The sequence below is a fragment of the Trichoplusia ni genome, unplaced genomic scaffold, assembly GCF_003590095.1.
Source record: "Trichoplusia ni isolate ovarian cell line Hi5 unplaced genomic scaffold, tn1 tig00003474, whole genome shotgun sequence".
NCBI lineage: Eukaryota > Metazoa > Arthropoda > Insecta > Lepidoptera > Noctuidae > Trichoplusia > Trichoplusia ni.
The window spans coordinates 1-25,068 of NW_020800402.1; the positions used below are offsets into that span (position 1 = coordinate 1).

Consider the following 25,068-nt stretch of genomic DNA (forward strand, 5'->3'; position numbering starts at 1 on the left):
CTCAGAACTGTGCTCTACGCTAGAGGTGGAATTACTTCCACCGCCAAACGTAACGCTAAAGGAAACATGAAATTCTTAATATAATTTACTTGGGATCAGCAAAAAACTAACACTTGATATTGCTTCCCACCCACAATATTTTCGCCCGGGGTGTCAGTGGCCCTTACGCCGGCACTGCGAATATTAGTCCTGATTGCTGTTATCTCTATTCCAGTGCGAGCTCTGCCCCTCCAGGTTCAAATCGAATAACAACCTCAACATGCACAAGGTGACATGTCACAACAAGTCCATATTCAGCTGTACAGTATGTTGCCGCACCTATAAATGTCGGTACTACGCCGTCAAGCATGTCCGCCAAGCTCACGAGATCGCTCCAGGCACGGAAATGACCAAGATATCCGTAGCCCTACGAGGGTAGGGATCGGGAGTGTTGAATACAGGCAGGGTTAATGGTTGTGGGATATGGCGACGCGCGACGGTCTCAGTGTATAGTTACCGGCACGGATCTTGAGCGCGAGGCGGAAGAGTGGGGATCGCTTTGCGCCTCGTAAAATTGAGACTAGAGGGCGTTGTGTGAAAGTTGTGGAATGTTGTTAAAGAATATGAAGGATGCTAGGGTGCAATAATGTAAATGTGTAAGCATTTTTGTAATAACCATTTGTCCTATCAAGAAAATAAAGCAAACTAATTAAAACTTAGTTTTAATTATGTACTTAAAATATTATAAATAGTCTGAAAAACATAATCAAATCTTATCAAAAATAGATTTAACGACATTTTATTTGTATTTTTTTAAATATCTTATTGAATCTATATTACAGAGGTAAAATTTACGACAATGTACGGGGTACTCTCAGGATCTACTGAACCGATTTTGGTAGTTGTTTTACCTATCCAATCAAATTCCATTAATTCACGATAGGCTGTGCAAAGTAGCACTTATTGAATGTCAAAGTTACTCAGACAGCTCCCCGTATCGCCCACCCTTCACCTCTTCCTAAATGTTCTAGCTGTGAAGAAGAAACGGCGCAACAAACTCCACAACATAGCACGCTGTCACTTCTTTACAATAACACATACACACATAAATTGATTATTAAGAAAACGCTGCAAAATAAGACAGTGTTTACGGATACAGTTGACTAATCTATACTAATATATAAAGCTGAAGAGTTTGTTAGTTTGTTTGAACGCGCTAATCTCAGGAACTACTGGTTCAAATTGAAAATTATTTTTGTATTGAATAGACCATTCATCGAGGAAGGTTTTAGGCTATATACCATCACGCTGCGACTAATAGGAGCGAAGATACAATAGAAAATGTAGAAAAAACAGGGCAGGTATAAATCATAACTTATATCCTCTAACCACGCGGACGAAGTCGCGGGCAACAGCTAGTATAATATACTTAATGAACTATAGACGAAGCCAAATGGAAAGCTACGTTCTTCGTTTTTGTTATAGACTATTATAACCCAATCTATGGCCCTGAGTAGACAGAAGGCGAGAAACAAAGAGCAGCAAAACTACATTAATATTACTTAAGTCTTAAGAGATGTGTTAAGTAAAATAGGGGTGATGAATGGGTATAAAAAGAAAAAATCTCATTAGTCCCTCAGTTAGATAATTGAAAAGTATGAGACACGTATTTTTTCCTTTATCAGAAAAACTAGAATTGACAAAGTTTAACTGCTTTAAAGTTTAGGAGAGGGGGCTTGTGACGTAACGATAGAGTAAAATTTATACTCAATCGTGACGTCACGCGTACGTTTCATTCACTGTAATTTGGGCAATTTACGTTTGCGGGACAAATAAAAAAATACGTATCCATTATTATACAAAAAACTACAAGACGGATACTGCAAAAAAACATTGTCATTATCCCTATTGAAGGCATAAAAATGACAGCTAACAAATGAAACAAAAAGTGTAAAATTAGGTTTAATATAATTACATTTCTTACAAATTACATTACGTCAATTATTCTTTTGATGAAATTCCAAAAGCAACCGTAATACATTGAAATAAAACTACTTTTATGGATTTCGACACGGGATATCATGGTCACGGGCAGACCATGATACCTACAAAGGTGTCGAAACATCCGGAACGAAAATCTAAAATTAAACCGCTATAAAATCCGTAAAAGTAGTTTCATTTCAATGTCTAACATTGGCGTAAACATTAGAAACCACTATCTAAACCCGTAAACCGTATACAGTTACCGGCACGGATCTTGAGCGCGGAAGAGTGGGGATCGCTTTACGCATCGTAAAATAAAACGCCAATCAATTGTGCGTACTCGTCGTCTTGTGATGCATGCAACTGCAGCAAAGAACGAATTTCAACCAATCGCAAGTGACAGCTATGACGCGATGCGCTGCGGGACAATCACTGCACTTGAGTCCGCCCCGCGCCTCACTTCATACCGCAAAAGGGACACTAACAATCACTTCTGCGCAGGTGAAGGTCAGCGCTTAAGGTCCGTGCCGGTAACTATACAAAGGAATACAGATGATAGTATACCCAGGTCCTCCTATGAGCAGTCCCGCCTGTTCTCCTTGCCGCGGGCAGGACAGGCGGGACAGGCGGCGGCGGCCGCGAGCTGGTCCCAGAGCGCGGCGCTGTCGGCGCTGCTCATGTCCACCTGCAGCGGCGCCAGCAGCTTGCGGGACTCGCTCTTTATGTCTGCCACGAGTTAAGGAGGTACCAGGTACCGGCATAGTGACAGTAGACTTAGAATATACGGGGACAAGGTAGTGACTGAGAAAGATTTATTAATGATATAGGACCTAACAGCACCATGTTTCAGTGTCTTTTTTTTTAAACTGCTGCTTCAGTAAGGAATTTACTTGTATTACAAACATACAAATAACATGCACAAAGACACCCAGACTCAGAACAAGCATTTGTGTATCTCACAAATGCTTATCCTACGCGGTAATCGAAACCGCGACACGACGCGCACAGTGGGTTTGGCGTGGTGACCTCAACCACTCAGCTGCTCAAATTGTTGATATGTTTAAGTAATTATTTCTTAAATGATTCATTAAATTCCTTGGTTCTTATAGTGTTTCCTAAAAAGAAGAGTAGTAGACCAAGTGATAGGTAAAATGATGGTTATTAAAAAGGATACATCCTTTGGCAACATTTGGTGGTGCACTGAAATCCCATCTGATGCCCGTCAGCTCCTTAGCCAGCTGGTAAGTTTCTCTGTAAATGTAGAGACAGAGGTTGGTATTAATTGTTATATGATAGTAAATATGGGTGGATAGAGAAAGAAGATATGTCAATATTAAAAATAACTATCATTAGTTTCAAAACCATTGCTTCAGTCATTTTTGTAAAACAGAAAATTAAGAAAATTGTACCACCTATTCTTGGTACCTAACAGCTAATATAATGTGGAAGTTGGTAAGTACGAAAACATGTGTGTTACTCTTTCACACCAAAAAGGTTGTAAGGATTTGGATGTTGCAAGTTTTTATCACAACTTAGATAGCTGTGGCATCATTATTTATTAGTATTTGGCACTGGCAAGAGCTAGTAAGCATATAAATGTTACAGTATTGATAAGATATTGATACAACTTACTTGGCGTTATCCAATCGATTCCTATCACTGTCTGCGATGGAGAGGTGCGTCTCGAAGGTAGAGCAGACGCGATCCAGCTCACTGCCTCGTCGGGACAACTCCGCTAGACGTTCGGTCAGCTCATGCTGTAAATGAGGATGACAATTAAAGAAGTATCTATGGCCCTATGTTGATGATGACGTTTTAAATAATGTAGGGTGTAATATTAGCCTTAAGATGTCTGAGACTTGTCACCTCATATATCTTGTAATAAAATAAATAAATAACAGCACTCTAGATAATAATTTTGCCTTTTAATAAAGATGTTTGTCACTTACATGTAGCTTCATTTCCTGAGCGAGTTTTGTCTCTAATTCAGTCTTCTTTTTGCTTGCCTTCATCTGTTGTTGTACTTTGTCAATCTTATCTGTAAATAAATGAATAAATCGTAAGTAAATATGTGAAAGTCTATCGTGATAGTTCTTAAGTTTACACTACGTAATTACCATCTAATCTTTTGCAGAAATCGTCAAACTTCTCCACCACGTCTAAATACCAAGTTTCCTTCGTCTCTGAAGTCATTTTTAATCAAATTTATATAAATTTCGTATTTAAAACACAACACAAACAACTCAGTACGTAAACGACTGTTTTAAAATTAAATTTGAAATGTTTGAACTAATAAACAAATACCACAGATTGAAAAATAAGCTACAGATTACAAAGAAATTGTCATTTTTAAACACTCGAGTGTGTATCCGACCGTATTGATAAAACAAAAGCGATTGTGGCGCCTCGTGGTGTCGAATAGCAGTACCAATTTATCGCCATATTTGTGATGGCGACCGATATTTATAGATCGTAAGGGTGTTGTTATTCGATAAATAAATGCATTAAAAATGGAGGAGACGAAAGTTATTTATTACATAGATGACGAGGAGACACCGTATTTAGTGAAAATCCCCATATCACCGGAGAAAGTGACGTTGTTGGACTTCAAGAACGCAGTTGAACCGACCAAACTATAAGTTTTTCTTCAAATCTATGGACGATGATTTTGGTGTTGTTAAAGAAGAAATTGTGGACGATAACGCTCATTTACCTTGTTTTAACGGACGTGTAGTGTCGTGGCTAGTGTCAGCTGAAGGCTCGAACCCGTCGGACGGGGCATCGCAGTGTACCGATAGTAATGCTGGTAAAGGCAAACAAACTCATGGGGCTCCGGCCCCCGTCACGAGAGACACCTGTACGGACACGGACAGCACGATCAGCTCGCGGCCAGGGCACCGAGCGTCCTGCGACAAGTATAAATACCGGGGCTTACGGATAAACGGGCACTCAAGTACGGGAACCATGGATTGGAATACGAGACAGCTTCCGTGTTGAGTTCCGATTTGGACTCAACCAGCCTCTTTGATAGCCAGTCAGAAATCACCACGACGACGGGCAGGCACACGAACGCGTCTGTAGACAGGGCCCTGACGGAATGCAGCAGTGTTTCCCACCTACAAGTCAGTTCTCGAAAGAGGCCTCAAAGACGACGAAAAAGGCCGCAAGTCATGTCGAGAACTTCTTCATATTCATCCATAACTGACTCTACAATGTCTATGCATATTATTACGGTGACTTTGAACATGGATACTGTCAATTTTCTTGGGATTTCAATAGTAGGGCAGTCGAATAAGGGTGGTGATGGAGGGATCTATGTTGGAAGTATCATGAAAGGTGGTGCTGTTGCTCTGGATGGACGGATAGAGCCTGGAGACATGATATTACAGGTATGTCAGACTTTCATCTATCTTGAGGGTTGTGTGTAGTATATTGTGGAAAATTGTTGTAGTAAGTAGGTGTTAAGTTAGTTATTGTAAATTTAAAACAATCAGTATAACAAATTACATGTTTATGACTGGCCTGTTGGTGTAGTGGTTAGTGATCCGGACTGCTATACCTTAGGTTGTGGGTTCAATTCCCACCCAGGACTTTTCCTATGCTAGGTGTCATTTACCTATATTATTATGTATATATCTAGAAATATATAAGTATGTTTATCAGTTGTACTAGACAACTGATAAACATACTTTTCTTAGTTTGAGGCTAGATAGCTTTATGTGAAAGTTGTGAAATATTATAATATATTATTTTTCTTTAGTTTTATTTTATTCAATTGGTACAGAAACAAATGACAGATCATGAACTTTGAAGTAGAAATAATATGAATTAATAAACTATAATGTAAACTTGAAATCTAATGATAGCTATACTCCATGTTTATGTGATGGGTGGGCGAAACTGGGTGCTGTCCAATGTAACCTGACCTTCAAAAAGTGCTACTTAGTAGCCTAATTTGAATGAATGAATTTTGATTTTTTTTGATTGATTGATTTTTTACAATACATTATTTACATAAAATGCAGCTCATTTATAACTAAATCATTCTTAGCAACTAACCAGACTAGATTTCATCTACTTGCTTGTATATATAAAGGGTAACAACAGGGTCCTAATTTTCTTGTAATTATTTATCATACTATCTTTCATAGTGACTCACATCTATCCCTTCTATTTCTGTCTGTCCATCATCAATTCACTGTAACATTATTCTCATATTTATATTGCTTTAATTTCTTTATGTAACATTACCATAACATAACACATTTTTATATATACAACAAATTTTCTTCTAGCCCCAATTTTGTGTATCCAAATAACAACTGAACACATGATATTGAGAAAACCGTAACTGAATTAGTTAAGCCATTGCCCGCTGAGTTTTTAAAAGAAATAGACTTCATGTCTCTAAGATAGTATAATATGTTTATATGTATAGTATTTAAATATAATAATTGGCACATTCCTCCTCTCTCCTAATTTTAAAGTCCTCATCAGGGTCCATAATGAGCTACATACATACTTAATAATTGACCATCTATGTAAAATTATGATATTCAATAAAGAATTGAATTAAATTAAATTGTTAGTATAGATTATCTTGTAAAAGCAGAAAATATATATGAATGATAAAATATTTTAAAGCAAGTGCTAAGATAACACCATTAAATACATTTGTTTATATTTCCAAAGAAATTACTATGTTTATCATCATCATCATCAGCCCATATTCGTTCACTGCTGGACATACATAGGCCTCCCCAATGATTGAGACATCAAAATAATTGAACATGGGAAGAATACCTGTTTCTTCTGCTGAAGAAGAATCATTGTAAAAATATTATGAGAAACTCACATGAGAGCAAACATTGGACATGTTTATAAAACAATCTTGGTTTCCCTTGCCTAAGAAAGAATGAAAAATAAACTTTTTGTAACAGTAACATTCATAGTCTTTATTGTTAATTCAGTAAGGTTCATTTTTGATAGACTAAGTTTTGAGAAATGTATTCTAGACAATAATAGGGGAAGATGGCATTTTTTATGATGGCATATACTTGAATGAATAATATCTAATGGATACGTATTTTTTATTTTGACTAGCAAATGTTAGTTGGTCAAATTACAGTTAATTCTTACTTACCCGTTATATCACTTCTTTGTATTTTAAATGTATATTTTGTCTGTGGATGTCCACAAGTAGCTAAGCACTACTAATGTACCTAGCTGAAAATAGAAGTATTTGTGTTAATCCAGGGAATCTCATAACCCAATTGTATCAAAATGAGACTATGGTACATTCCTCCTGCTCTGGCAGGCATCAGCCCTACTCGACTCCACAGAGCTTGCTGACACGCGTGAAAGAGACGTCAATGCCTTTGAGGTGCTTGTGGAACACGAATCCGCCGTCCGGCATGGGCTTGGTCCTGATCCGGCAGTTGGCTACCCAGTGATGGGTACGCCCGCTCCTAGGCCCGCGCCCTTGGTGGCCGGGAGTCATCACGTGTCTCCCGACGCCCGAAGGGTCTTCCGTAGCGACCCCTGATATTTAACTTTGCCAACAAGTATTTTCACAACTACCTATCCTTTCAGGTGAACGACGTGAACTTCGAAGACATGACCAATGATGAAGCGGTGAGGGTCCTCCGGGAGGTGGTGCAGAAGCCGGGGCCCATCAAGCTGGTGGTGGCCAAGTGCTGGGACCCGAACCCCAAGGGATACTTCACTATACCCAGGACGGAACCCGTCAGGCCTATTGATCCTGGTTAGTTTTATTTTAACGATTTCGTAAATGTATGGGGTATTATAAAACCTTGCAGTGTTATGTTAAATGATTAAATACTTTATATTATTTATTGGACTTTTTTGAAGATTCTTTCCTCGATCAATAGGGTAAATAACATAAATCTGGGAAAGAATAATAAATAATCTAAAAACATGGGAGAAAGTGAAATAAAATCGCTAGTGACGACACTTACCAGTACAAGCTAAGCAAGTGATGTTCATTAGTATCGCTAAATCTTGAGAACGGCTGAACCGATTTGATCCAGGGTTTAAAAGGTTTTCAAATACGGGAAAAAAATGTTTTACATCGTCTTTTAGGCGGTAAGTAGTTCGCCGGGCCAGCTAGTTTAAAAAAAAAAGATTTGATTTAGTCAAACACCCTATTAGTATAGTTACCGGGTCTTACAGTTCTCGGCGGAAGAGCGGGGATCGCTTTGCGCATCGTAAAATAAAACGCCAATCAATTATGCGTACTCGTCGTCAACTGCAGCAAAGAACGAATTTCTAACAAATCCCTCATGTCGGCTATGACGTGATGCGCTGCGAGACAATCACTGCACTTAGTCCGCCCCGCGCCTCACTTCATACCGCAAAAGGGACACAAAACCATCCGTGCCGGTAACTATATATTGTATAGTATGTATATGAGTCTTCGCCCCGTGTACCCAGGTGCCTGGGTAGCCCACACGGCGGCCCTGCGCGAGGCCTACCCTCCGCCGCCGCCCTCGCTGTCGGCCCTGCCCGTGTCCTCCGCGTCCGAGCGCGCCGCGTCTGACGCCAGCACGCTGCCCGCCGCCGCGCTCGAGCCGCAGCTGTCTGTCAACATGGACATGGCTGTCGTCGTCAGGGCCATGCTGAGGCCGGACTCGGGTATGTATAATAATAATATTGGACAACATTCACACAGCGCCATCTAGTCTCAAATTAAGCAGAGCTTGTTTTTGAGTACTAGACAACTAATAAAAATATAGTTCTAAATACATACATATTGTAGATAAATTACATCCAGACACAGAACAAATGATCTCATCACACAAACATTTGTCCTGAGTGGGAATCGAACCCACGACCTCCGGTATAGCACTCAGGGTCATTAACCACTAGATCAACAGGCCAGTCGAATATGTTGGAGACAGTTGAGGCTTGTAGTCTGTTCGCTGTATGATGAACTTTTTGACTGGTGTTTATTTAGTTAGTTGTGTACAACACCATCCTTAAGGTGCAGCGTAGACGACAGAATATCTGTGACGCACTTTTAAGTGAGAATAGAATTATCTATACTAATATATAAAGCTGAAGAGTTTGTTTGTTTGTTTGAACGCGCTAATCTCAGGAACTACTGGTCCAAATTGAAAAATTCTAAACCATCACGCTGCGACTAATAGGAGCTAAGATATAATGGAAAGTGTGAAAAAAACCGGGCAGGTATACCTAAATCATAACTTATATCTTCTACCCACGGGGACGAAGTCGCGGGCAACAGCTAGTGCAATTATATGCAGTAATGCACACGCGCTCCATGCAGACTCGATCGCATGAAAAGTCTGTCATATGCCCTGCACCTAAATGTAAATACCTAATGTGACAATGTTGGTTTTAACTTAAAATTGACAAAAAACCTACGTGTGGATCCTGCCCTCGTCATGTAATGCACAGTGTCTTTGACGTATTGACGTTTAACTGATGTGTATGTGTGTGTTACGCACACACACAAAAAATTGAACACTCTATGTGTGCCATGTTTCAATTTACATGATTTGTTAGCTGATAGATCATTAAAACTCTACTTTCCGTAAATGTACATTTTCAACTTGAACAGATTTAGCCGAAAGTAATGCTTGAAATTAGTTTTGCATTTACACTATCGTTGATTCTGTTCCATAGTAGATATTAATTCTACAAATTCAGTTTAGAGTTCACTATATTCACGATCCACTTTGTCTTAACTAACCCCCATATCACGTATGCAGGGAAATTACATTAAATCCTTTTAGAAAGATGTATCAGACTAACTAGACACTTCTTACCGATACATTTACTCCAAAAATTGCCTTTTGTGGGGTTTTCTTGAACTAGTTTTCACGGTACAATTTTCTCCTCCCAAGGCCTCGAGATCCGCGACCGCATGTGGCTGAAGATAACGATACCGAACGCGTTCATCGGCGCGGACGTCGTGGACTGGATCCTGCAGCATGTGGCCGGCATCACGGACCGGCGCGACGCCAGGAAGTATGCCTCGCATATGCTGAAGGTCAGTGTACTGTTGTTTAAAATACTCCATTGGATTGGTGAATTTTTGTGTCTGTGAGAATTTTTTTTTTGACGGTAAAATATGTTATCGGCTTCTTATAAATTCGATGACATGTATCGAAGAAATCAAGGAGATATCACAATGAAAAAGAGACATGATAATTGATTCGTCCAGTCTGACGTTTTATGGTACACAATAAAAAGACCTCATTTTTTAAGTTGGTTTAAGCCAGGGTATAATAATAGATTGAATTTCTCAACAAGTTTTTGGGATACTGGGTGATTAGACTTAAATGGGACCACATTTCCAACTGCATGTTGGTCCTGTGGTCCCATTTAAGTCTCTAAAAGGACCGGGGCTCTTTCAATGAAGCGTGCGTGTGTGTGTGTAAAATTGAACACGGGGTTACGATTACTATTTACGATACGATTACGATAACAACATGAATTAATTATTATGAAGTCTTTTTACACTGTATGTTATTGTTTCAGGCGGGCTTCATCCGCCACACAGTGAACAAGATAACGTTCTCGGAGCAGTGTTACTACGTGGCGGGAGAACTGTGCGCGGAGCTGGCGGCGCTGCGCCTGCGCGCGCCCGACTGCGACAGCCTCGCCAGCGACACGCTCGCGCCGCTGCCCCACCCCAAGTAAGTGCTCACGCCGGCCCGCTGGCCTCTACACATACCGTGCGACAGCCTCGCCAGCGACACGCTCGCGCCGCTGCCCCACCCCAAGTAAGTGCTCACGCCGGCCCGCTGGCCTCTACACATACCGTGCGACAGCCTCGCCAGCGACACGCTCGCGCCGCTGCCCCACCCCAAGTAAGTGCTCACGCCGGCCCGCTGGCCTCTACACATACCGTGCGACAGCCTCGCCAGCGACACGCTCGCGCCGCTGCCCCACCCCAAGTAAGTGCTCACGCCGGCCCGCTGGCCTCTACACATACCGTGCGACAGCCTCGCCAGCGACACGCTCGCGCCGCTGCCCCACCCCAAGTAAGTGCTCACGCCGGCCCGCTGGCCTCTACACATACCGTGCGACAGCCTCGCCAGCGACACGCTCGCGCCGCTGCCCCACCCCAAGTAAGTGCTCACGCCGGCCCGCTGGCCTCTACACATACCGTGCGACAGCCTCGCCAGCGACACGCTCGCGCCGCTGCCCCACCCCAAGTAAGTGCTCACGCCGGCCCGCTGGCCTCTACACATACCGTGCGACAGCCTCGCCAGCGACACGCTCGCGCCGCTGCCCCACCCCAAGTAAGTGCTCACGCCGGCCCGCTGGCCTCTACACATACCGTGCGACAGCCTCGCCAGCGACACGCTCGCGCCGCTGCCCCACCCCAAGTAAGTGCTCACGCCGGCCCGCTGGCCTCTACACATACCGTGCGACAGCCTCGCCAGCGACACGCTCGCGCCGCTGCCCCACCCCAAGTAAGTGCTCACGCCGGCCCGCTGGCCTCTACACATACCGTGCGACAGCCTCGCCAGCGACACGCTCGCGCCGCTGCCCCACCCCAAGTAAGTGCTCACGCCGGCCCGCTGGCCTCTACACATACCGTGCGACAGCCTCGCCAGCGACACGCTCGCGCCGCTGCCCCACCCCAAGTAAGTGCTCACGCCGGCCCGCTGGCCTCTACACATACCGTGCGACAGCCTCGCCAGCGACACGCTCGCGATTTGGGAGCTATGATACCCCGAATAAATAGACAGACAATCACGTCAAGCTTATAAAACACCTCTACTTGCGTCAAGGTCCATATAGCAAGCTAGCTGTAGAACCCCATTGCTGGAGGACCATTACAGGCTTCGCCTCAGAAAGCTTCCATCAGTCGCTTTACTAAGACAGCACAGTCACTGACCGATCGTTCAATATTTTCTATTACATTCACGTCTTATAGCAGTACAATATTGAAAATAATGGAAAACTTTGAACCTCCGTTCATTGACTCCGATAGCATAGAGTTGACTAACAATCTAATACATACAATTCTCGTGTCACGGTGTACGAAATTGAACTCCTCCGATACGACTCGACCGATTGTAATGAAATTTTCTGTACATATTCGATATGTCGTATGCCAAACAACCAATGGGCAAAAATTACCACCGAATGGTCCGTGACACAAAACCGACGTCAGGGAGGCAGACCCAGGCGGAGATGGCGGGATGACCTGGATTCGTTCTTACCGAACTGGTCACTCGCGGCTCTTGAGAGAGACAAGTGGAAGAAGAGTGGGGAGGCCTTTGCCCAGCAGTGGGACATTCCAGGCTAGTAATAATAATAATAATAATTCGGTAGGTTTCAAAATCGGACAACATACTTTTTTCATATTTATTCTTCCCTGTTTCCATGCTGGGACAGCTTGCATTGTTATATTACTTTTATATTAATATTGTACATTTTGTGAACAGCATCATGGGCCCCGGCTACATGCCGTATGCGGGCTCGTACGGCTACCAGCCGATACCGTTCAAGTACTCGTCGTGTCTCAACAGCGAGCATACTGTCTATGGGTGAGTCACTTACTATCACATTATTTTATATAAATATTGATATATAAACTTATCTATAGTAGGACCAACGAGACGAGATAAACAATGTAAACACATTTTCAGGGGTACATAACATTTTTATTTAAATAAACTGTTATAAAGTTCGAATTTTGACAAAAATGAAGGAATGAACTTGTTCACAACATGGCGGACTAAATGTTGACAACTGTCGTACTGACTGCTTTCTTGTACCACGAAACACAACGACAGCTGTCGTCGACCAACTCACGCCATAACTGCGTGATAAGGACAGGGATAGTAATCCCTCGCTATCGAAATGTAACTCAGTAACGGTCTGCTTGTTTACGTTTTTTATCTCGTCTCGTTGGCCTTACTATAGAAGTTTTTACCTAAAAAACTGGTTTCTCATTAATTCGGAAAGAAGACAATAAAGATGGATTTGTCAAACCCAATGTGCGTGATGGGTTCACTCTCGTAGGGCAAGCATTGTTATAAATGAGAATCAAGCGAAATTACCAAAAAAGAAATATAACAGCGACCCCTAGTCCAATACACAAGTCGCTTTCTTAAATAAAACTCTTTCACTCCACCGAGGTCACTGAACGAGTGTTCAAATCTTTCCATTACATCCTTAAACGAGTACTTTGATTAGTGCTATTTGTTTTGTCTGAAGTTTTTTCATAACAAAAAGGACACAGCGGGTCTTGTTTAACGCATTAGTCGATTTCTTAAATATTTTTTTTTTTTACCTCATCTGAGTTCACTGACTGGTTGTTCAAATCTTTCCATTACAAATTTAAACGAATAATTCGACTAGTGCTGTTACCTAAAAATCTCTCTTCATCGCTTATATTAAAGTTCTACCAATCTAAGGGCCGATTTTTCAATCGCCAGATAACTTTTATTCGACGAATATGATTGACGTTTTGACAGCTTTTGTATAGAAAATATGTCAAACGGCTATATATATTCCTCAGATAAAGGTTATCTGACGATTGAAAAATCGGGCCTAAGTTCAATATACATTGTTACCCTACAATACTCAATACGTTTATTGCTACCCATGTGAGTTACATCCCTGCCTACCCCCCCAGCTACAACCGCGAGGAGAGCGTGGTGTCCGGCAGCGGGGGCTCGTCCGGCGGCTCGGAGCGGCTGACGGCCAAGGAGGCGGCGCGCGAGCCCGAGCTCAAGTCCACGTCCAGCGGCTCCGGGCCCGAGCTGGCCGAGCCCGCGCCCGGGGAGCGGCCCGAGCGACAGCCCGAGCGCCAGCCCGACAGGCCTGTGCTGTTCCTATAACGGTGAGTGCGCGCTACTGCCCACATATGATAAACTCCGAGAAGTAAATTAGGGTAAAAAAATCTCCTGTAATAAAAAAAACTCCCCCTGTAGATAAAAAAATCTCCCCTTGTATGTGAAAAGAACTCCTCTCCCTCTGCTAGGAAGAAAGCCGTAACCTGTAGATGGCTTAAAATGCAAAGAACCCTCGTCCCAGATAAGATCAAATCTCCCACCCCCGAGGGTAACGAGAAATGTTCTAGTGCTACCATGTGCAGTGATATTTTATAGCGTCCAATATTTGTTTTGTAGATTGTTTTGATTTTGTTTAATTTGATAAACTTTTTACTAGTCATCATCAACGTTTCAACGGCCTGACAGGGTCAGCTCCCACTTTAATCATTGCTAAGTACCAGAGTTTTACAAGGAGCAACTACCTTTCTGACCTCCTCAACCCAGTTACCTGGGCAACACAATACCCCTTAGACTGGTTGTCAGTCTTTCCACAATTGCTACTAATAATTTGTAGCGCGCATGACGCGCGACGTGTCGCGGGTTCAATCCCCGTCTAGAACAACCATTTCTGTGATCCACGAATGCTCGTCCTAAATCTAGGTCCCTGAATGTCCTTGTGACTTGGATATTTGTCAACCCGCGCGACACAAGGATTCCATCACACGCCAGGCATTTTTCTTAAATAAAATCTTAGAAAGTTTACAAAGCATTGTTTTCATATTCCAGGAGTGAGCTATGAGGTGGATCCTCTGAAAACTGCCAAATATCGGGACGATAGTTATAGTAAGTTAAACTGCGACTGTCGGTAATATACAACTATGGGTTTAACTGAGATGTGTGTTGACAAGTCTGTTGTCATAGTAATGTTGTAGAAAAACGCTATAAGGCATTTGAATATTAGTCTTTTAAGGAGATTTGGGATTTCCATTTGAACTGTATTTATTTTTATGCATTTATAAGCATTTCGATGATGTATTTTTTTTCTATTTTTTATGTCATGTAATTTATATAAAAGTTTCCATTTTTTATCTAATTTTAAGTATTTTTATTAATGATAACGCAGATAGGGAGTCAAAACTGATAATATTTGCAATTAATAAATATTTTTTATCCACTTTCTTCATGTTTTTATGGTTCAAATGTTTTGCTAACCTATCGTTTCTAATAGTATATTCAGTGCCATTTAATTCAAATTGGCTATAACTGTTTTTATAATACAACACACAAAGTGCAATGTTGAGGTTGGCTTCCAGTCTAACTAGTTTCAGCTAAGTACCAGTGTTTTACAAGGAGCGACTGCCTATCGGACCTCCTCAACCCAGTTACCTGGGCAACACGATACCCCTTAGTTAGACTGGTTGTCAGACTTTCTAGCTTCTGACTACTTTTATATCAATTAAAAATCAATTTTCGTAAATAACCATAGAATCGATATTAGTATCCCGTTTTAAGACCCGCAAAAGAACTAGGTTTATTTTTGTCATATCTGTCATATTTCCTCCAAGTTACATAAATGGTTTTTCTATTAGCGTCTTTGGACCCTAAAAAAATTGGTCATATTTCGTCATATCTCGGTCATATATTGTCATATTACCGACAGTCGTATTCCCTAAGTTAAGTTTAATCGTAGTGATTGCCATATATAGTTATTTGTATGTATATTACAATTAAAGTGTACATATTAGTTTTTAATTAATAAACTTGAATGATTGACGTGGCTGAGACAGACTGGATTACTAGATTTTGATATTTTCTAGACTGGTTTTGTCCAGAAATTCGGTCCGTTCTGCCACCTCCTAATGGTCTTAGCGTGATGTTTATAATGAAACTGAATTAAGAATTCAAATATTATAAAGAGGTAAAGTTTGTGAATTATTGACGTTGACGGTAATCTCAGGATCTGCTGAACCGATTTTGATAAAGCTTTTAACAATCAATAGAAAGTTTCGTTATTTGTGAATACGTCTGCTCAACGAAGTAGACATGGGTCAGCTAATCTTATATTAAAACTAGCTGTTGCCCGCGACTTCGTTCCCGTGGGTAGAAGATATAAGTTATGATTTAGGTGTACCTGCCCGGTTTTTTTCATATTTTCCATTGTATCTTACCTCCTATTAGTCGCAGCGTAATGGTCTATTCAATACAAAAATATTTTTTCAATTTGGACCAGTAGTTCCTGAGATTAGCGCGTTCAAACAAACAAACAAACTCTTCAGCTTTATATATTAGTATAGATAAGGTCTTTTTTATGGTTGGAAACAGACTTCTAAACTGAAGGCCGTGGGTTCGAAGCCCACCCTTGTTTGTTACGTGTCTTGAGTACAATTTGTCTATACATAATATAATAGCTGCCCCATGACTTGGTCCAGAAATATTTTTTTAACTAATATGTATAGTTTTAAACACTCACAAATAATATATCTTTCTATCTGTAAAATCTTATTTTCAAAATCGGTTATAAGATCGTGAGAATACTCTTTCAACGTCACAAATTTTATCTCCTTATAACATTAGGATATGTTGATAACGTTTTTATCAATCATGAATCAATAAAAAAAACAATGAAACCTTACTAGTGTCTAAAAAGCAAAGATACATCACATTTTGAATACTTTACAAAGGCAAGAAGGACTAACATACAAAACAATCTTTATTATTATATCAACAGTGTAGTCTGTCAGTCTGTCTTAGTCTCAACGAGTCGTATGTAAAGGAATGCAGTCGGGGGCGAAAAATAGCTAGCTATAAAACAAAACAGGTTTATAATAATGCAACAACAGACAAATTTGCTCGGTAATAGCTGTTTATATGACTGGCCTGTTGGTCTAGTGGTTAGTGACCCTGACTGCTATACCGGAGGTCGGGAGTTCGAGCCCCACCCAGGATAAACGTTTGTGTGATGAGCATGATCATTTGTTTTGTGTCTGGGTGTTGTTTATTTATATTTTGTATGTATTTAGAAATATATAAGTATGTTTATCAGTTGTCTAGTACTCATAATACAAGGTCTGCTTAGTTTGAGACTAGATGGCGTTGTGTTTATTATTGTATTAAAAATGTCGCAATTGAGAAATTGTTAGCAATGATCGTGCAAATTTTGCTGTTGTTCTGCCTTTGTGCAATAAATGAAAGATGTTACATTTTGAATTGATTCTTTCATACCATACAATGTTTCAACTGAAAATATTGTTTAAAAGAAATTAATATTTGTTTTAATTCAAAAATACACACTTTTTAGTGGACTTTAATAATTATGTGTTGACAACTTATTTACTTATATACCTATACAGTCAGAAACTATTGAAATTAAAAATCAATTGTAATATCCAAGTAAAATAAAAATCTTTAGAAAAATAATGTTTAAAAACTCTATAATATTATAAATAGTTAAGCTATATTCGCCCCCGAATAAAAGTATACGTTAAAAAAATATACGTAAAACGGAATTCGAACGCTGGCCCTACGTGTTAACATACCATGGTAAACTGAGCCATTGTCTACAATTTATAAACATTGAGATAGTACTATATCTGGCGTACTAAATAAATTTAAACGTGATAATAACAGCCTTTTAATACCCCACTGTTGGGCACAGGCCTCTTCCCGTATAGGGTTGAGCATTGATCACCACGCTAGCTCACTGCGGGCGATTTCAGATTCCAATATTTGGAATCTAGGTTTCTTCACTATGTTCTCCTTCACCGTTTATCAGTAATGTTTTTGAGTAAAAAACTTTATTTTCTATAATATTTTGCTTGCATTGCCATATTTCTAACAGAAGCATATTAAAAAAACGATGAGATGCAATCACAAGACTGCACAGTCGAGTGGTTGAGGTCATCACGCCGAACCCACTGCGCGACGTGTTGATTTCGATCCCCGTAGGACAAGCGTTTGTGTGATCCACGAATGCTTGTCCTGAGTCTTCAAAAAATATTAAATGGCGCCCAACATGGGGCATGGCTGTTATAAGAAACTTAAAATTTATTTAGTAAACAGAGATTTGTAGGATTTTTTGTATGGTAATAATATTCTGTATGAAATGTTTTTTTGATGAACGCGACTGTAGTAAGGCTAATGAGACGATATAATTAGTATTATAAGTGACCTCTACTAGGTAGTCGCTATCGTTAGATGACTGTCGATTGCGATTGCGTGGTACAGGGGACCTGCCGAAATGATAATGATTGGAATTAAATGTTAATAGGTACAGTATTTTTGATTTTTTAATACAAAACATAATTAGGACTGTCGTTTTTTTAGTGATGAATACTGAACAAATTTTCCAATTTCTTTATGGATATTTGTCAAGTGTATGTATTTTTTTTATTAATATATTTTTAGGTTGCCATAACAACAATATTAATTATTAAATAATTTCGTCCTGTTGGCCTTACTTTAACACCTCACTATGATTTATTCAGTTTTTATTCTGAATAAATAATTACAGTCGCTAAATCTTAGAACAAACATGGATTTTAATACTAATTAAAACTGAAAACGTATCTTTTAAAACTATACGTTAAGAGCGTATCAAACGCGATCTGGCAACGTTGCATTTCTAAAACAATTTCGAAATTATATTGATTTAAACGAAAAAAGACGACCTCCGTGGTCGAGTGGCGTACGCACCAGTTTCAAGGTGTCGCTAGCTCTGAGGTCCCGGGTTCGATCCCCGGTCGGGTCAATGTAAGAATTCACATTTCTACATTGTCTCGGGTCTGGGTGTTTGTGGTACCTTCGTTGTATCTGAATTCCATAACACAAGTGCTTCAGCAACTTACTTTGGGTTCAGAACAATGTATGTGATGTCGTCCGCATTTATTTATTTATTTTATTTAAAATCAATAGTAACTTTGTGAATTTTGAAAATCTTGTAAGAAATGCGACGTTGCCAGCTCGCATGTTAACTCTCTGTTATAAGGCAGCGTTATCGTAGACATGATAAAGGGTGTTCCATAAATGCGTGGTCATGATTAGACGTGTCTAAGTTTAAAAAAATGATGTAGGAAAAAAAACAAAATTCTTTAAGAAATTAATTGTAGAAAAGATTTTTAAATACTCTCAAATACGAATACACACAAATACATAAACATGTTGGTTTTGTTATTATTTTTTTTATAGTAACTATCGTGAGAATGATTCATTATTAAATGATGTAACGGTTTACTGACGCGTATGTATCGGGGTTGCCCGACTAGTTTCGACTCGCTCGCCCACCGCGTCTGCTCATGATTAAGGACTCCGGTTGGGTCCGAAACTAGTCGGGCTACCCCGATACATACGCGTGAGTTAACCGTTACATCATTTAATAATTTGTTAATTTTGTATGATATTCATTATTTTTTTAATAGTCCATTTCTATAATAATTTAATTGGACTTACCATAGATTCTTTTATCTAAGAAAGACAACTGTGGTAAGACCATTTTCTTTCCCTACTAAAAATTATAGTTTCTGACGCGAAAAATGACATCAAAAAATATGACCACGCATTTAAGTGACACCCTGTATATAATTATAGTAAAGAAAATGAGGGTATATGCATACGCAAGTAATTTATTGAGGAGATGTGTAATCGATTGATTTTACAAAATTGTATAACTAATTATATATTATTATTATTATCGTAGCCCAACAGTGGGATCGCGTTGGTTAGTGATTTTAAGCGGCGTGCTTTTTACAGTATTTTGAAAGAATGGCGACTATTTAATTATAGACAGTTCTTTGGAGACTCGATTTCTTTACGATATATTGTAATTTTAAATTGATTTTATATTGATTCATGTTGTTATAGTATTTTAAACGAGTTTTTCTATCGAATTCTAGATATTTTTTTCTCTATTTGTCTAATAATAGGTTCTTTGTTATTAACATTAATTATGAATTAACTACCACTATACTTAAGACGGTTATTTCGTAAGTATTAACGGAAACCTCTAAGATGACTAGTACCATATACTACCATATTAAGTAAATTGCGAACACAAAGAAATAGCAAAATAATTACGATTGTTCGATGTCGTATTGAAAGCTATATTGCGAATTTATCGCTGCCTCATTGTTCTTGCAATTTAAATAATATTGTAGTTTATTGCACTCTTCATCTTAGAGGTGTGAGTTTATACTTAACACACAGTTTTCTTAAGTATTTGTTGCAGTTAAGTGATAATTATTTATTTACTAGTTTTTGTGTCCAATATATGATTTTTAATTTTATTGTCAGACCAGAAAATTAGAAAAAATCGAGTCTTCACAGTATTTTTTATTGTTGGCAACTATTTTACATTGGTACTCGTAATAAATAGCTTCGCTCTGTTGAGCCTGTACGTGCGGGAGTTGTATATTCATTGTAATTCATTTTAAAACATATCAAAATATTATTTTGAATATATTTATTGTTTTACTTGTAGAGAATTTTAACTAAATCATGATTTTATATTAATAAACCTTTTTATTGGATACGGAGTGTTAAGTCAATGTGCTGTCATATTTTTAATATTTCTGTGTAAAGAACTTTCTTTAAGAAAGTCTCGTCTATTGTCATTAGCAATAGAATTCATATATTTTTCAGAAATGTATAGAAGTTACATTAAAAATATGACAACTTATTTACAAAACACCCTGTATAAGAAGCATTTATTTTAAACCTTGACAAACAAATTGAAAACTAAATATTTTAAGTAAGCATTTCGTTACAATTCTCAACACAATATTATGTATATTGTTTATTGTAAATAATTCACAAAAACAGCTCAAATGAGGGCTCCACAAACAAACATACGACTTTTAATCGCATATTATATTTATTGATCAAAACTCGTGCCATTATATTTGAAGTCGACGTATACGTAATTATTATTTGTCAAAAATACTCAAATTCAAGCATTTATATTTTGAATTTTATTTCTAGTGTGATAAACACTTTTTTTTGGTCCGTCCAAAAAGTGTTTAAACGGACAGACAATCACAGCTGTATTCGATACCGACACAGCAAAATGTCGCCCTTGCTTAACATCATCATCTTAGCCTTTTCCCATATATGTTGGAGTCGGCTTCCAGTCTAACCGGTTTCAGCTAAGTACCAGTGTTTTACAAGGAGCGACTGCCTATCTGACCTCCTCAACCCAGTTACCTGGGCAACACGATACCCCTTAGTTAGACTGGTTGTCAGACTTCTTGTTATAATAACTGCTATGTTTATAGGACGACATTTGGCTGTGAGGTTCTTGAGTAAGGCTGTGTTAAAAAATATATTATTTCAAATAATCAATGATTAAATTAATAATGTATTGATTATTTATAATTTCTGTCTAATTTTTATAAAGCGATTATAATGATTTCATGTAAGAAATTATGTATTTTGTAGAAGAATTTAAGCTTATATGCAATGTTCGTTCTCTGTATGAGAGTCCTGTAGTGAGACAGAAGCTATCAAACATGTTTGTCGCATCTTTATGTATTTTATAAAACGGTTTTATGGTCCATCAAACTACACTGACAATATTTACTAAAAATTATAAAAAAAAAACATAAAATTAGGATCAAAAAGTGTTGTCAAGTATTTCAAAAGCTAGGAAGCGATCAAAGGTTTTAGTCAAACATGTTTTTTAGTTTCTGCTGTGTATCCTTTAAATAACTACTCTCTTGTTAATCGTTTATTTTATTATCATGCAAGAAGGCCGTATTTCAAATATAACGAGTCATTTAATAATTTTAATAGAAATGTATAATTCAATATAACATGTCAAAACTGTCGTGTATCCGACAGAATCGTGTCGCATATTGCAATAATCGCGTCGGTCGTGTCGCAAAAGTCGTCGCTGCGTAGACTGCCTAACTTTGTTTATTTATATTATTCTGTAATGATTTTTGTAAAGCAACTATTATTTTTTGATATTATAAAAGCTGTTCAATGTTTACTATCGTGTAATTTTAATAAAACAATAGCATTTTGTAATTTATTTTGTGTTTTATTCAACCTTTTTGGAAGTTTTGAATATGAATAAAGGTCAGGTACAAGAAGAAAGCTTATACACCGTGATTTTTTATTCGTCTTACAAAAGCAGCCCAGTTCATGTATCCAATGACTAGAACACGGTCTTGATAAAAAAAAAGCAATTTTTATTCAATATTATGATTCAATGTCGTAGTTTTAGAATCACAGCTCTGTTGCGAGCGCGGTCCGAGCCTTGTATGTAACAATGGTGAGGGGCGCGGGCGGAGGCGTTTTTATTGTTTTTAAGAGTATGTTTCAGATTTCTCTTGTTTCAATTTTCTTCGTATCTAACTGGGCTGCTTTTGTAAGACGACTAAAAAATCACCGTGTATATTTATTGTTCTTAAATGTTTTTTGTCTCTACATTTCACTTGGTAATGACAGAGGCAGCATGATAGCTAAGAGTGACTTTATATAAAATTTTATGAGTCATTTTTAAGATACAGTCTAGAAATACTGACGTCGTTTAAAGCTATAAAATCATTACCCTCATTTCACGATGTTGGATTAAAGAAGCCTTAATTTTAATCCATAGTCTAAAATTTCATCGAAATCGGTTCAGCCGTTTGGGCGTGAAGAATTAACAGTCATACATTCTCCGCATTTCAAATATTTGTTTGCCTTCAAGTATTGATATTGGTTTTATCGAGAATAACAGTATTAACGCCATCTATCCGCTGTATATTGCAACTCATTCACCTGGTTTTGCCAACAGATGGCGTTACTGTCTACACATGCTATCCTCTTTGGAGTAACAGAAAAAAAATATGAATTCGTTTTATTTTTCAGATCGTTCGTAAAACAAGCATAGAGATTGATTTCACTGTTTGAATTTCATCAACCATGTTTACTTTTTTTTATAACGGACGCAGTTATTTTGAGCGTAGGCTTTTTCTATCCTACTGGACTATTTTTTAAGTCGAACAGATATGAATTACAGACTATGGTTGGTCTGTCCGATGATTTGATAGTTACGCGTATATAAGATACAGTGCCGGCGTTAGGGGGGAGGGCGTGATGGGGCGATGGCCCAGGGCGACAAATTCTGGGACGCGCCAAGGTCTGAAGTTGGAGCCTCTTGCCTCTCCTGCCGCAAACCCTCAGAACTGTGCTCTACGCTAGAGGTGGAATACTTCCACCGCCAAAAGTAACGCTAAAGGAAAGATGAAATCCTTAATATAATTTTACTTGGGATCAGCAAAAAACCAACACTTGATATTGCTTCCCTCAAGTGGGCGCCACAATATTTTCGCCCGGGGTGTCAGTGACCCTTACACCGGCATTGATTATAATAATTTTCCCGTTTTCATAACCGAACTCTGTTCATCATCGAGGACTTAGTTTCAGTAATAATATGACAAGAAATGTTTCTTAAATCAAACATTTATGATTATTGCCGATAATCTTAGTAAATTAACATTTCCTAATCAAAATCACCTTCAACTGAGCGCGTTCATACAGCTGGTCTGTATGAACGCTTTAAACATTATCTACGTAATATCTATATACTAATATATAAAGCTGAACAGTTTGTTTGTTTGTTTGAACGCGCTAATCTCAGGAAGTACTGGTTCAAATTGAAAAATTATTTTTGTGTTTAATAGACCATTCATCGAGGAAGGTTTTAGGCTACATAACATCACGCTGCGACTAATAGGAGCGAAGATACAATGGAAAATGTGGTAAAAACGGGGAAAAATATTAATCTTCGAGGGTTTCCGTTCAAAAATTCCTAACTGATATCTTCTTACCACGCGGACGAAGTCGCGAGTAACAGCTAGTAAATAAATATAAATGACAAGAAAGTCTCACAATATCAGGCCACCATCTCTTCAAAAAGCATACCTAAATCCTTCGTTATTCGGTTGCCTAGCAACCTTTATGCGACGCAAAGATCTCGCTTTGAGCAATGTGTAGGAGTATGGCACTGGCAACGTCTGAATTTATAACAAAGAGTCTCAAAGGAAAGGGTATTATGGAAAAGAATAAAGACACACTAAAAATAGAAAATGTCTGTCTGCCACTAATGTGTTTCCCACGCAAAATATTGATCCGATATACAAGACATTGAAATGAAATCTAGTTAGTAATTCTCGTCATAATGTTTGTAGTTACCGATTTACCGACCGATTTTAAATGAAATTATAATGTATATTTAGTGGTCACTATTTTTAACGGTTTTTTTTCATCTGCCTTTCCGACATCTACTATCAATTTAGGTATACACAGCTGACATCACTCATTGTGTCCCACAGGTGTGTACACAGGTCTACATATTATTAGTCTTAGATAATTAAATTTACTGTTCAGTATAAGGCCAAAAATTTCAAAAGATTTAGGCCTTGTCCTAGCAATGGGAGCAAAAAACGCTATATTAAAAAAATCTAATAAATTTAATATATACACATAATGGTATTACATTATACAGTAAAACAAATCATATTATAAATTAAAAAAACAGAAAATAAAATTATAACCTCAAAATACAACCATCAAAATAGCGACGCGTCCGATAGAAGCTCAATTACGATGCAAACGCAATAACCAACCTAACTATACGGATACAGGCCGAAATCCAGGCACACACCTATCGCAGACAGCCTGTTGCTATCCTGAAATAAATCAATGCAGGCATCTTTCATCTCCCTCTAACACTGAAAGGGAAACACGAAAATTCCTGGAAAATTGCTTATTGAGAACTACCTAATAGCGCTCATGTCTAGATGCAAAAGGCTCAAAGTCTATACAGGAATTCAAAGTATTATAAACTCTATATTTACTATTTAAAGTGGGTTTTTCTTTGCTATTATAGTAAGAACCCCGGACCTGCAGTTTGCTGCCTACCTGTGATTTTGAAGTACGTTTTCTGAATGTATTATGACAGCTCATTTGAGCTCATATTTCAATAGAAGTCCGTCATTTAAAGATAAGGTTTTTATGCGTATTTAGAAGGGTTTTCGATAAAAACTAATTAATTACAATGAATATAACGAAGAAGAATAAAGAAACTATATTTTGCAAATATGGCATTATGTAGATCCATATATAAGATGACATGAATTGGTTAATCGATAATGATATATAGGAATACAAAATTGGGATAGAAAGTAAAAACTATCCTGTGTTAATGTAGGTTATAAACTATCTGTAAACCAAGTTCCGTATTAATCCGTTCAGAGGTTTTTGCGTGAAAGAGGCAAAGACATCAAGACATACAAACTTTCGCGTTTATAATCTATACTTACTAATATATAAAGCTGAAGAG

At 38.4% G+C, this 25,068-nt stretch overlaps 2 protein-coding genes across 2 annotated transcripts; one reads left to right on the forward strand and one right to left on the reverse strand.

The window, feature by feature from the left end:
* Positions 1-2,426: 2,426 nt before the first annotated feature.
* LOC113507919 lies at positions 2,427-4,225 on the reverse strand. Its single transcript, XM_026890869.1, has 5 exons — positions 4,080-4,225; positions 3,912-4,000; positions 3,595-3,719; positions 3,137-3,213; positions 2,427-2,688 (listed from the first exon to the last, which is right to left on the reverse strand). Exons 1-5 carry the CDS (start codon positions 4,153-4,155, stop codon positions 2,537-2,539), a joined length of 519 nt encoding a protein of 172 aa, XP_026746670.1. The 5' UTR covers positions 4,156-4,225; the 3' UTR covers positions 2,427-2,536.
* Positions 4,226-4,388: 163 nt separating this feature from the next.
* LOC113507920 (segment polarity protein dishevelled homolog DVL-3-like) lies at positions 4,389-14,791 on the forward strand. The gene is given in 10 exon segments (XM_026890870.1): positions 4,389-4,577; positions 4,579-4,909; positions 4,912-5,351; positions 7,555-7,726; positions 8,416-8,616; positions 9,852-9,997; positions 10,489-10,646; positions 12,411-12,512; positions 13,607-13,813; positions 14,532-14,791. Coding segments are annotated over 9 exon segments (1,860 nt in total). The 5' UTR covers positions 4,389-4,472; the 3' UTR covers positions 13,812-13,813; positions 14,532-14,791.
* The last annotated feature ends 10,277 nt before the right edge of the window (positions 14,792-25,068 follow it).

What these genes read in the sequence shown, in the direction of transcription:
- LOC113507919 (XM_026890869.1), bottom strand. Translation starts at nt 4,155, where the DNA reads ATGACTTCAGAGACGAAGGAAACTTGGTATTTAGACGTGGTGGAGAAG. An exon ending in TTTCTGCAAAAGATTAGATG is followed by an intron (nt 4,001 to 4,079) that starts GTAATTACGTAG and finishes ATTTATTTACAG; the next exon opens with ATAAGATTGACAAAGTACAA. An exon ending in CTCAGGAAATGAAGCTACAT is followed by an intron (nt 3,720 to 3,911) that starts GTAAGTGACAAA and finishes CCTCATTTACAG; the next exon opens with CATGAGCTGACCGAACGTCT.